At 41.1% G+C, this 12,974-nt stretch overlaps 1 protein-coding gene across 1 annotated transcript in view; it reads left to right on the top strand.

Moving 5' to 3' along the window:
* Positions 1-7,896, top strand: part of IRS1 (insulin receptor substrate 1) — a 23,322-nt gene extending 15,426 nt beyond the window's left edge. The window contains exons 2-3 of the mRNA XM_009286715.2: positions 7,596-7,667; positions 7,819-7,896. Of these exons, the coding sequence (XP_009284990.1) occupies positions 7,596-7,667; positions 7,819-7,896 (150 nt within the window). The remainder of the gene's footprint in view (positions 1-7,595; positions 7,668-7,818) is intronic.
* The last annotated feature ends 5,078 nt before the right edge of the window (positions 7,897-12,974 follow it).

The raw sequence follows: 12,974 nt of genomic DNA, 5'->3' as shown, positions 1-12,974 counted from the left end.
CCCAGCCTGCTCGCTGGTGGGGTGGGGTGAGAGGCAGAAGAGGCCTTGACTGTGTGTCAGCACTGCTCAGCAGTAACGAAAACACCCCTGTGTTATCAGCACTGTTTCCAGCACAAATCCAAAACACAGCCCCATACCAGCTACTGTGAAGAAAATTAACTCTACCCCAGCCACAACCAGCACACTAGTGGCAACTAAATTGCAGAATAATAAATATTTGTTGCCCTTTGAAAAACAAAAGGAAGTGCACGAGTACTGAACAGTTAATTGCTTAATCACATACATAGAATGAAATACAGGTAAGGAAACCCTAGCATTTCTAAAGCTCAGGTGCACTGAAAACGATTACAAAGGGAACTTGCTATCTACTGTACGTCGCTCAGGAATCTCAAAAAGCAGGCTGGCTGGCACATCTAGGGTGTGGTCCTGCAAGATGTTTGGGCAGACTTAAACAGCTTGCTGTCCTGAAAAGGGTGGTCTCACCTCAGCCGCCTTTACTCTCATCTGCGTGCTCCCACTGTTTCTCTGCACTGGTTCCATACAAGTGAATGGCAACTATAGTTAGGCTGACATATTATTTAGTGTAACTGTTTATATTTCCTCATTTTGCACATAACGGCATTCAGATTTCTGAGAAACAGCAAAATAACATGTATAAAGAGGAATTTAGTTTGTTTAGGAAGCTGTAAGTATTTTTCTCATTGAAAGTTAATATTTGTTCTAGTGTCAGTATTTTGGAAATAATCTTGTATTTTGTTGACTTTATCATCATCTGGTGAACATGACGCAGAATGTTCTTGAATTCCTTGGATACCTTGATACGGGTGGATAGCCATGTGTGATTTACATCTATCTTACCAGTTCGAGATGAAAACAGAGGCAGATGAAATTAAATAGAAGAGCAGTGACGGAAACCAAACAGCTCCAAATCATCCCTCTTCCTTTTACAAGTGCTTTGCGCACTCCTTCCTCCCACGGCTGCTGCTTGGGAGCAGAAGTTAAAGAACTGGTAGCTGCTAGCATCGGTGCACTGTGTATGACCATTGTGGTTTCAATATGTAAATGATGAAACTTTGTTCTTAAATGGATTAACATAGCTGATCAATTTATATGCAAGACAGTCTTGAATACTTTAAACAATATAAGGGTTCTTAAAAATGAAACAAAACTCTCAAATACATTTAGTTCCTTTCTGTATGAAACTTCTTTCCCTAGCAAGCTCTGATACAAGGGAAAAGCCCTTCTGAAGGTGTGCAGGCATGTAGCTAGGGCATGTTTTTTCAGGCCTTTGAACTAGGTTAGGAATGTGTCTCAAGATGGAAGAATGAATAGTTACTTGGTGCTTTTAGCCTCCGGGCTTGAAACTCGCAAGAGGAATGTTATTGTGTCTTCAAAGCTTGTTTCACACAAGTCTTTGTTGAGCAGGAACTTGGAGAGTCTTTGTATTATCATGCACAAAACAAAAACAGCCAGCCACCCAATTTGATCTAACTGGGCAGCGGTGGTGAGATGTTTCTTCAGTAGGAAGGCTCTGGAAAATGGGGTGCATATTTTTCATTAGTAAATACCCTTTAGAGCGAAGGGATTGCCTACACAGACGTTTACCAGCTTGATAAAACTCTCTAATTATACTGATGCAATTCCCCCTATGCACATCCCCTCTTCTCCCCTCCTCTCTATGTAGTGCTTTCCCAGGAAGAGAGCAAATATTTTCATTTCTTTTAAATTCTGTTTTGACCCTGAGGTGGTGGTAGCACATCCCTGGAGAAGGCAAGCTGAGGTTGAGAAAGTGGGGTGGCTCAGGTTGAAGTAATTTTTGTAATGCTTTCTCAAAAATAAACCTGCATTCAGGACTAAATGTGCTGTAATATACTAATATTACCTAAATTAAGACAGACCTTTCAATCAATGTAGCTATCAAGTGTTTAGAGGAAATAAAACCATTTCCCCAGTGAATGTGATTGGTGAAGTATCCAGAATCAGGGTTTGAAGTGCTAAAAACTCGTTTTTGAGAACAGCAGCAGCTGTAGATATCTAGAGAAATTTATTTTCTTTTTAGTATATGACTAGCCTCATTACATGAGTAGTTTATTCAAAGTTGAGTGAGATCAACTGAAACTGAAAAGATAGGAAAATGGATTTTTCTAATTTTTTTTAGTTAAAAAACAATCATGAACTCTACTAAATCTGAAATTTTGAAGTCCGTAATAGCCAAGCCCACTCAATTTCACTTACTAAAAAAAGAGGAGTTTTTTGTTTAAAAAAAAAAGGAATTGTCTCTTTATGCGAGGGTTTTTTTGTTAAGCAACTTTCTTATGTGTTCTTATGTGTCCTGGATATTTTGTTAGTTTTTAGTTAGCTGATAACTAAATACAGAGCATACTGTTTTACAGTTTCATCCTGATTTTCATTCAAACACAGCTTGAAAAGTCATTAATATAAAATTTAACCAGCTAGTAAATAGTGACCTGTATTGGTCATTAATTTTATGTCAAGAATCTGCATAAATATACACTAACGGTATTGCTAACTAGGGGGCTATACCAAATGCTAAATTAAAAGGTTATATTGCAGATCAGCATGATTTAGTGGTTATCGCTCTTCGAGAATGACCATTAAGAACATAAAAAGATAAGTTTCCTCATTTGCTAATCTAAATCTGATTATTTTAACCACTTTAATTTGAATTAATCCACCGTGAAGCCAAGTGTCAGTATATACATGATAATTAAATATATTTGAACCGATATGATCGTGCAGAAATAAAGCGTAGGCACAGAAAAGACCTGGTTACAGGACCTTGTCTGATCCAGAGGAGGAGGAGCAGATAATGCATGAAATGGTAGGAGGTTGGGAGGGTGAGAGGAGAGGACAAAACCACAAGTAGAGAGAGATGGTGGTTAAATGTATTGAAGGGTAAGAGTGACAGGCAGGCTGTGTAAAATGGCTGGCCAGTTAGTGGGTCTTCTGTAAGAGAAGTTTCACAAGGTTAGAGAAGGCAAAGTTGTGTAGGAAGGGGTACGGGGGCCGAGTGAGCAGGAGGAGAAATTGGAATAATTCTGGGAAGATCAGATTTCAGCTGATGTAATTGGGCTTTAATGGCTTGAATGATTCATGATATCTTAGCTTGATAGGCTGTTATAAAATTTTAAACATAGGTATGAATGAAGTTACTTAACGCTGATAACGTTGTGGGATTGCAGCACTGATGTGCCAAGAATTGTTAGAGGGAAAAAAATTGTATAAGATGTTGGTAACATTTGTGTAAACATATTTTGGAGGAAGGTTTGAATGATGATCCTTCTGCATGAGTGTGCTATGAAGTATTTCTCATCTTGGCGGGGAAGGGGAGGAATCTTCAGCTGATGTAAGTTGCTGTACCTACTTGAAGTCAATGGGACTAGGGCAACATGCCTCATTTTAGAATGTGTCCCTTTAACTTTTTTTCCTTTTTTTCCTGTAAGCTGTTACTACACTGTTCTGTTTGAATTAATAGCAAGTCCCCGTTAATTTTAATTAGCTATAGTAATGAGTTAGTTCTAAAGTGCTACAAAACGATCCGTAATTCAATGTCTAATTTATCGCCTACCTTGGGTTTTTAATCTTTTCCAAAAATTCTTCTCCTGAAGATTGGCGAGATGTTTGATCAGTCTTGATCCAAGCTTGTTTACTTCTATGTTTGTTAAAGTACCTCATCAGCTTTTATTCCTTTATCAAATAACTCCTGTGATGTTAATTGTGCTTTATGGATTTGGGTCGCATTTCAGCATTTGCATTTAGGTTGAAGGAACAGGTAAAAGCAAAAGACTATTAGCAGGACTGCTATATGCTTAGAATAAACAGGACTACAGAACACGTAATGATAGCCCTTGCGTTATAGGACTCCTGTTGTTTCTAGAGCTTTGCAACCTGTTTGTGTTTTTAACTGATACACTCTTATAGTAGCTTCTTACTGATCTTCACTGTAACTTTTTGAAGGTTTTTGTTTTGTTTTTGTGAAGTCAGGAATGATACAAATCACTACCTAGAATCTGTTTTCACGTCTCTGGCTTTATCTGCATATCCTATAGTCATACTTACAACTTCTACCATTGTCACGACTTTCTCTGTTCCGAGTCTTTAGGCTCGGTTCATGCAGGTACGTGTGACAGATTTAAGGCCAGAAAGAGCTGTGATAAGTACGGGTCATCGTTCCACTTTAGGAGCAGAATGCAGGGCGCAGCTTTGCCACCAGCTTGAAGTAATTGAAGGCCACCCTGGAGTTGCTCTCTCCTTGACTGTGTATTCCTCTGGAGAGTTGGTTTAGGCATCACCTGTGGTTGCTCACAGGTGATGGTGCAGGGGAGCACTTGGAAATGTATTTAGGAGGGAATGCCGGCCCACTTCTCTAGGCAGCAGCTTGCTCCTAGTTTGGTTAAAACCAACTGTGAGACCTCATCTGCAATATTCTTTCAGGCAGCATTTAAACTCCTTTTTTTCCCCCAATCTGGACTTGGGTTATTTAAAACTTCAAGTGGAACACCTTATGTCATTAGTGCCTTATACTCTCCTTGAAAGCACAGTTGTCTTGGCCTACACTACTGCTGCTTCTGGCCTGGGTTCTCCTTTTGCCAACTGCAAAAACTGTGTTTGAAACTGCCTGCCTGCACAGTTGCTGTGAAACTGTGCCTTTAGTGAGGTATGATCCTGATCAGCCGCGAGTTGGCCAGAACCAGCTGTACCACCAGTCCCTCAGCCCCAGAAGCCTTCGCAGGTATGCTGGGTTAGAATCAGAGGGGTTTTATCGAAATGGGTTTGCTTCTTCACTTGCCCTGGAGGTACTGCTTTTAAGTGTGAATGCAGTATAGGTGTATTTATGCTGTTGAAAAAAAAACTTCTCCATTATGGCTTGTTTTGGTTCAGGTGAAATACAGTAAGCTGTATCTGAGAAAAGGCTGCTTTTACTGGCAAACCTGCACCTGCTGCTTTAGTATTCATGCTAGTTTAGCTGTCTATATTAGTCATCTTCTCAAACAAACCTTTACCACCAAAACCAAAATCCATGCTGACACACTAGCCTTTCTAGTTTAGATAAGGTCATATGCACGTGGACAACATTTTCAGGTGAAAATGAAAAATGTATGTAGTGGCTTCAGACAGCTGCCTTTCAGACCTTCTGATACAGTTACTCAAGATGTCATATGAGACATCCCTTCTGTTCCTCCCTTTCTGCCCCCAATTCGCATTCAAATTTAGTGATTATAGGAGGATTCAGTAAGTAACTGACTCCAATAGAAGGAAACATCAGTCTCCCTGAAACATTTGCTGCTGATCTTGTAGCAACTCCGATGAGTCTGGGGAAGAAAATTTTTGTTCTTTTGTTAAAAAAATCTTTTGCATATTGTCCCCTGTGGTGCGATACAAAACTGAATGCATGTTGTCCGGCAGATGCGTGACTGTAAAAACAAAACTTGCTCTTAACTGTTTGTTGAACTTCTAACGTTATGATCTACGTTAGGAAGTAACCTCTTAAAGATAGCTCTGCCTTTCTGCTCCTCTGTGCAACGTTTCCAGATGTATTTGAGTACAGTTGGAGGATTAAAATGCTCCAAGAGCTATTACAGTCATCTGTAGCTTGGCATTTTTTTTTCTTTGCCTCAATTTTCTGTAGCTTTCTGTTTTAAGCCTTATTTATTAAGAAGTGTTACTGTGTTCTGTTTGTTTTTTTTCAAACTACTGGGTCATTTATTTGGCAGGAGAGGGGGAAGGTTAAAGTTCCTCCTTACCTCCTCCCCCTCTCTCCAGTGAAATTTTTGATTGTTCTGTTTAATGAGTCATTTTCTCTACAGCTGAAGTTAATTTAGTGGCTCATCCAAACAATGAGTATTTTCTGAGCAAGGAAGTGAGGGAACTTTAGTTCTTTCCCTTTTTTTTTAACATAAAGGTGTGTCTTGGGTGTTTCCAAAAAACCATGGAAGAGAACACAGACACAGGCTTCTTACTTTTTTGGAAAAAGAACCTTAAATTTTGTGTTGCATGAAGTTGACTTACTGTGTTCAGGTTATGTTGCTTCTCTTCACAGACTTAGGAAATCCACCGATCCGGATGGATGAGTAGTTTTCTTCCACCTTAAGTAGCTCTGGCAGTGCAAACATTTGGCATCTTCTAGTGGATGTGTTTGTCTGTCAGCGACAGGATTCCCCCAAGTTCATTCTGCTTCAGCAACTGAAGGTCACACAATGCACTCTTCCCAGTTGCCATCTGGCAGTTTATTATTAGCAATGGTATGGAAACGAGAAATAAAAGCTGGACCAAAACATTTGACGTATTGTTACAGATGTTCAGTGCAAGCGCAGTTCACCTACGCTGTGTGGTGGCATCTCCTTTCCAAGGGCCATCCAGCCCAGCTGTTTGGCATTTGAAGCAGCTTCACTTTCTGCTCGAGACACATCTCCCCAGGGTTTCTTCCTTGCATCCGCATATGCCTTTGGATCTGTTTGCAGTTTGACTTGCAGTGCCTTAGAAAAATAGGCTTAGTTTTGATTTCTCGGTACCACAGTTAACTTTTTAAGCCAGGTAGTCCTTTGTACCATTATCCTGCAGGCAGCAGGAAGAGATGACTTTGCTAATATGTTTGCACGCTGTTGGAGGTATTTTATCATTTAAGAATTGGTAGCAAAATGTCCATTGACTTCACTGTAGCGGAGTTTCCTCAGTAGTATAGACAGAGCAGGGGGAAGTAGGTAGGGTTTGCAGTGCTGTAGTGCTGCCGTATGTTCAGAAATGCTCTTTTCCAAGGGTTCTTTATCAGTATTTAGAAGCTGATAGTGAATGCTATTGAACTCTTATTTTCTCCAGTTCTTTCTTTCCTGCGGAAGTGTATGTGCGCATTAGAGTGAGAGTTGTGTGCTTTGTTGCTGTTTAAGCCAATCTGCCCAAGAGCATTGTTTTCCAGAGAAAGAGGGTAATCAAAGATTTGAAATGAAAATCACTTGTGAAATATTTCTGGTGTGTATGTCATAGATTTGTAAAATCTGTTTTATACTTCTGTTTGTTGAACATAGGGTGTTCTGATTTGGCTGAATAATACCAAGTTATTGTGTGTCAGTGTCCTCACGCACAAGGCTTTGATTAAGGAAGAAAAAAATGCTACAATATTAAAGGCTGGCCTATGTACAAACTTGCACAGAGAAACAAGTGTGAATTAAGGAAGCTAGCATTTTAATACAAGTGTCTTAATACCATGCATAACAGTGACTGGTCTGGGCAAAAGAAAACGATGGCATAAAGTGAAAGATTCATTTTTGACCTTTGGGGAAGACACAGAGACATTTCATAGCAGATCAGGGTGGGTGGGGAAGACACAGAGACATTTCATAGCAGGTCAGGGTGGGGTTGTGTTGTTTGGTTTTTTTTTTTTTTACAACTGGGTATAATTTTAACCGGGGTAAGTTCAGTGACTTTGTTTACTTATGTGGACCGCAGGTATGAACGGCTATTCAAGGTTCAGTCATCAGCTCAAGTTCCATCTGACTAAACCAGATTTCCCCCCCTCCCCGTAAGCCCTTTACGGTTTTGATCACAGCGTATGACATTATGTTCCTGTGTCGAATCAGGCTGCTGGGCTGAACATGCTGTCTGATTTGGACCGCCTCTTTCCTAGGAAGAAGAAAGGGTTGCTGGAGCAGGTGCGGTTACAGACGTGTCTCTGAACAGCCTCTGGACAAGGGAGAGTTTGTGCCCTGTCAGTTCAGAGCACGGATGGGACTTGTACACGAGGACCTGCGCCGAGGCTTTGGGCATGCTTGTACACCCTCCTTTCACTCTGCTACTTTTTAGACTGTCATTTTGAAGAAGTATTCTTACGCCTGCTCCCATGCTGCCACCTCCTTCGTCCGAGTACAAGCATTCCCGTAGCTGAGCAGGCAGCTACATTGGGGACCTCATCCAGGCTAAAAGTAACCTGGCTTGAGGAGGGGAGATACCAATTTTTAATTCAGATCCGATTCATTGTGCTGCTATGCAGTCCCTTGTGCCTGGGCAAAGGAGGGGATGCTGTGTGTGGTGGGGCTATGTAAAGTATGTGGGAACACTTCAGGCAACAGCAGGACAGGCTTGTACTGGCTTCAGGTAGACATGAAACCGTGGTCATCATCTTGCAACGTTTTCATTCATTTTTCAGAGTGCTTATTTCATTGGGGCAGGACGATAACTGTGCCTTGAGGCATTATACTGATGGTGTGAAGCAGAATGAGCTTCATCTTTTCCTGCATTAGGATCAGAGAAACTTTCTAAGTCTAATGGCTGGAAGTGAGCCTTATGCACAAAGGTTCTTTTGTTTTGTTTTTGTATAAACCCATTTGATGTTAAGCAGCCAAATCTCATCCTTTATGGTTAGTCTAGTGTATTTTTTTAGAAGCTCGCGGGCTTCCTGTTTAGCTTTCAGCCCCTGCTCCAGAAGGCTGTGCATGTCCTTACATGGTCCTGTCTCATACCTGCTGGGTCAGGGATACCGAAATGGCACTGGGCACCTCTGGTTAGAAATCTGAATTTCTGCTTAGGAGTGTTAATTAGTGATTTTTCTGTCTTTCAGCTATGGAGAGTTTGGTGGGTTTTTTTTAAGAAGAATTCCAGTTATTAATAGAAATGGGAGCGGTTGTGCTGAATTATGTGGTGAGATGGGGGGTTTGTTGTTGTTGTTTTGGTTTGTTTTCTCTTGAATAGCTATCCTGAAAGGATATCTGTCTTCTCTCTCGGTGCTTGCGGAAGCGTATGATCTCTTGCTCCTTGGGAAATGTGTCACACTAAACTCTCCGTAACACTTAGCTAGTAGAACAAATACAATGTTTGAGGCTTATTCTGTAAGCCTGTCATTATCAACACAGATGAACTGGTAGTTTACCTTGCCCAACATACGACTTTACTGATCTATTCCCTGCGTATCAATTTACTTTGCTGTTAAGCACTAGAAGGGGACGCACTTTTTTGTGCCACAAGGCAGATTCTAGATTTTGTTTCTCAGATCTACAAGCAGGTATTTTGATTTGGACTTTTTTACCATCTTACTACTTATTTGAGAGCTAGGAACAGGTGTGTGCTTAATTGTTTTTGTAACAAGGATTAAATGATTAAAACTCAAGGCATTCTTTCAAAGAAGGAGAAATAAAGATTTTTTCCTCATGTTTCAGGACTAGAAAGACAGAGGAGGGGAAAAATAATGAACTTGAAAGAAAAACCTTCTGGATCTTTTCAGGAAATGCCAAATAAAGAGCAGGTCCCAAAGACCAAAATTAGTTAATGAAATTTTTACGTAAAAAGGAGAAACCTAGAAATTCATGTATGGATACCTGATGGGTTACCTGTGCTGTGGGCTCAGTGGGCTGAGTTTGGGAGCAATAACCACATCATCTCAGGCCTCTGGCCATGAAGGAATTAATAGAAGCCGTGCCACTGTAACTCATTGCTCATCTGCTGACCATCCAAATGCTAATCTAGTGCATCATAATAGTGAGGATGTATTTCTAAAGCTTTAGATGATGGTCACTTTAAAGAGAAGTGGGGGAATGAAAACACCCAAGCCCAACTCCAAGCACTCTCTCTGATGATGATGTGTCCCCCTGCACTAGTCTGCTAAGGCAAGAAGCCTCACTGTTCGGATGGAAGTTCTCTGATGTGGATGTAGGAAGGATGTTGAATAGTTACGCAATTGCAGCCGAACGTTCATTAATTAATGAGAAATAGCCCGGCTGTGGCCTTTGGTAAGTTGTACATGCGGCTCACGACATGTTGAGAAATATTACGCTGTTATTTCCCTGTGCTCTGATGTACCTTGTCTCTTTTTTCTTTCCCTATAGGTCTGCTGGGGCAGGGACTGTCGTTTTATTTTATTTGTTCAGTGGCCAGTAAAGTGAGGCCTTCAGCTGTGACTGAGGCTCCTGTATGCTGTTGCAGTGCAAACAATACGAATAATCATTATCACTTGTTATCACTTCAGTTCCTGTACAGCACTGGCTGGGTGTTGTCCGAATACGTAACATTCTGCCGCTGCCGAGGTTCAAAGTCTTCGTAACCCCCAAATCAGTAAGCCTCACCTTGTTCACAAAGCTCAAGTTGTCAAGCTTTCTCCTCCTCCTCCTCCATCCTGGCAGCTGTTTCTGCCAAAACTTGTCCAGAAGTGCTGGCACTAGGATTTTTTTTCAAGCCTTCATCATAAAGGTTGTAACCAGGAATATGACATCTATACCAGCTTCCTTTCCTCTGTATTTAACTTTGAATCGCACGTGTGATTGCTTTCATTGCCCTGTAATCTGTCTTGCTGTCTCTACTTGCTGATTGGTATTTAAGAATAACAGCAATCTTCTTAAAAAGCACATCTGTCATTATTTAATAAGAATTGGGTCCTTTTTAACATCAAGTGATATTTTGTTAAAAAGCAAATGGCAGATGATCTGTCTTTTTTCCTTCCCCACAGTCATTACACGGCTTGTGTAGTGTGCTCCATATACCTTGTGTGAGCTACACTTGGGGCTTCTTCTCAGTGCAGCGGAGCTGAGACAAATGTGGTCGTTCCCCTAAAACAACCTGGAACTGTAGCATTTGGAAGAGGGAGGAAAGCTTCTAACTCTTCAATTTGATGACCCCAGTCATCTAAATTTAAATCTTCAGTGATTTCAGGGATGATGAAACCAGATAGCTTGGGAGGTTCCTCTTTTGGGGGCACCTGAGAGAGAGCACCACCCAGACAACTGGTACAGACGAGCAAAAGGCATCGAAATGCGCAGCGCGATCACTCGAGCTGTGCAGGAGGGAGGGTTTATATTTAACAGATACGAGTGCTAATAATGAGACTTGAAAGAGAGCACACCCTTTCCTTCCACAGCTGTGCTCTGCCACACAGAAGAGACAGGGTAGTTTTCCAGTGGAAGTTTGCTTCGTGCCTTTGCCTTGGGGCAGAAGTTCAGAGAGCTCTGAAATTAGCTTAGAAAGGCGAAAGGGAGAGAGAAGATATGAGGGTAATTATGAATTCTGAAACAGAAGATTTTTTTTTTATTCCATCGTGTACTTCAGGGGATAAAAAGGTTTGGGATTTTTTTCCTCCCCTCTGTGTTTCCTTTTACTTTGAATTTTTACTAGCTTTTTTTACCCACTGCCAGTAAAAGATCTCCTCTGTTTCTTGCTGAAAGCTGTTTGCTTAGCTTTATTGAAGCACAAATAGACAGTTGGGCTATCTTTTTGGACAAAACATTCACAGTCCTTCTATAACTGAAGTCCTTTCCATAAGGTAGGGTATAGCTGTGATTCTGTTTATTTTCGAGTGGTTTTTCCCCTCACATATGAAGCCATAAACTGTAAAGGGAACTTGATATACTCATACTGTATTTGCAATTTAGATTGTAGAGAGTGTTTTGGAGTGCACATGTTTGGCTGCCAGTGAAACCACTGGCTGTGAGTCAGAAGGCATCGAACGTTGTTTTCAAAAGTGTCCTTAAGGATGAGGTCACGTAAATGATGGAAAAATATTTCAGAGTGTTCTGAGAAGCAGTAGAGGGGTATTTTGTATCTTGTGAGTAGGTGACTGGGGGGCTGGAGGGTACATGTCAGCTTTCCTAGCCTGTATCAGTCTAATAAACCATTTTAGAGGAACTAACAGGGAATCTAAGCGTTACACTTGTGTGGGGCAATTTAAGGCTGGGAATTAGTGGAGACTTAGTTTTCTATGCAGCTTTCCTTTTTCTTTCACTTCAGCTGTGGTCCCATTTCTTGCCTTTCTAAGATAATTTAAAAATATTTCTAGATCAACCTTTTAACTTTTTTTGTGGTTTAGAAATCATCAAATATTTACTTTTAGATATATTTTGTTGTTGTGGTGTTAGACACTTTTAAATGCCTCAAGTCAAGAACTGTAGTGTCACAGGCACTGCAGGAAGCACAGGAAAGCTGTTAAATGAGGTTTATTTGCTGCCCGGCTTTGCTTTTCCTTCACGGATATGTTTAATGAAGGACTAAGGTGCTCGCTGAGAGGCAGAAAAAAAAAAATCCTCTTTTTGGTGCTACGTATTCCACTGGTTTGGATCCTGAGCTGGAAACGTGTCACTTACAAGCGTTAAATGTGAAGAAAATACCTTGTTGACTGTGAGCGCTGGGACCGTTTTGTTCCAGTCCCTCTCCCGAAGCTGCGGTACGTGAGCGCAGTAAATGGGGCAAAGTTCAGTCCCTCGCCCTGAGCTCGCTGGTGCTCGCTGCGTCTGCTCCCTCCCGCCAAATGCGATCCAGCTGCCGCCTCAGCAGAGCTGGGTTGCGATTTCTGCTCCTGAGCCTGTTTATTAAGGTGTATGCTGTTAATATTCCAAGTCGTTATTATTTTAAAAACATTATTACATGCTGAAGCTGGCTGCCAGGACAACTGACAGCTTTGTTTTTGCTGCTGCTGGAGAGGCCAGAAAGAGTTTTGAGCAAGTAGGAGGAATCAGCTGTTGGAGGAAAACCTGTTCCATGGATAAACGGGGGATTGCATTCTCCTGAGTCAGCACAGACTTGAGTGAGCACAGTGCTCATAAGCACTAAATTAACTTCTTTTTAAAAGTGCATGTGCGATATTTTTTTTAATTATCACTGGCAATATATAGACTGTTTCTTTTGCAACGTGGCAATTTGTTTTACGTTGTAATTCTTTTTTTCTTCAGACTTGTAAATTAGTACTAGAATTCCTATCCCATGCTACAAAATGCCACTTCTGTAGACCATCGAATCTTGTATTTGTTTTGTGCAAATCACATGGCTTATATTTCACTAGAGCAAGTGACAGGGTTATCTGTAGTAGGAAACTTAAGTGCTCCACCTCTGTGAGCATAATTAATGGCAGGCTCTGCGCCACTTGCATGTGTAGTCCAAGCTATGCCTGTAATGCTAAGGGGTTGTATTGTTTCAGTTGCAGAAGCGTCTTTTCAGCAACACGTACTGGCACATCTCTGTTATGCAGCCTCCCTAAATGTTTT

This window comes from Aptenodytes forsteri, unplaced genomic scaffold (assembly GCF_000699145.1).
Source record: "Aptenodytes forsteri isolate BGI_AS27 unplaced genomic scaffold, ASM69914v1 Scaffold184, whole genome shotgun sequence".
In the NCBI taxonomy this organism is placed as follows: domain Eukaryota; kingdom Metazoa; phylum Chordata; class Aves; order Sphenisciformes; family Spheniscidae; genus Aptenodytes; species Aptenodytes forsteri.
The sequence above is the reverse complement of the archived record's forward strand: the minus strand, read 5'-3'. Positions and strand labels throughout refer to the sequence as shown.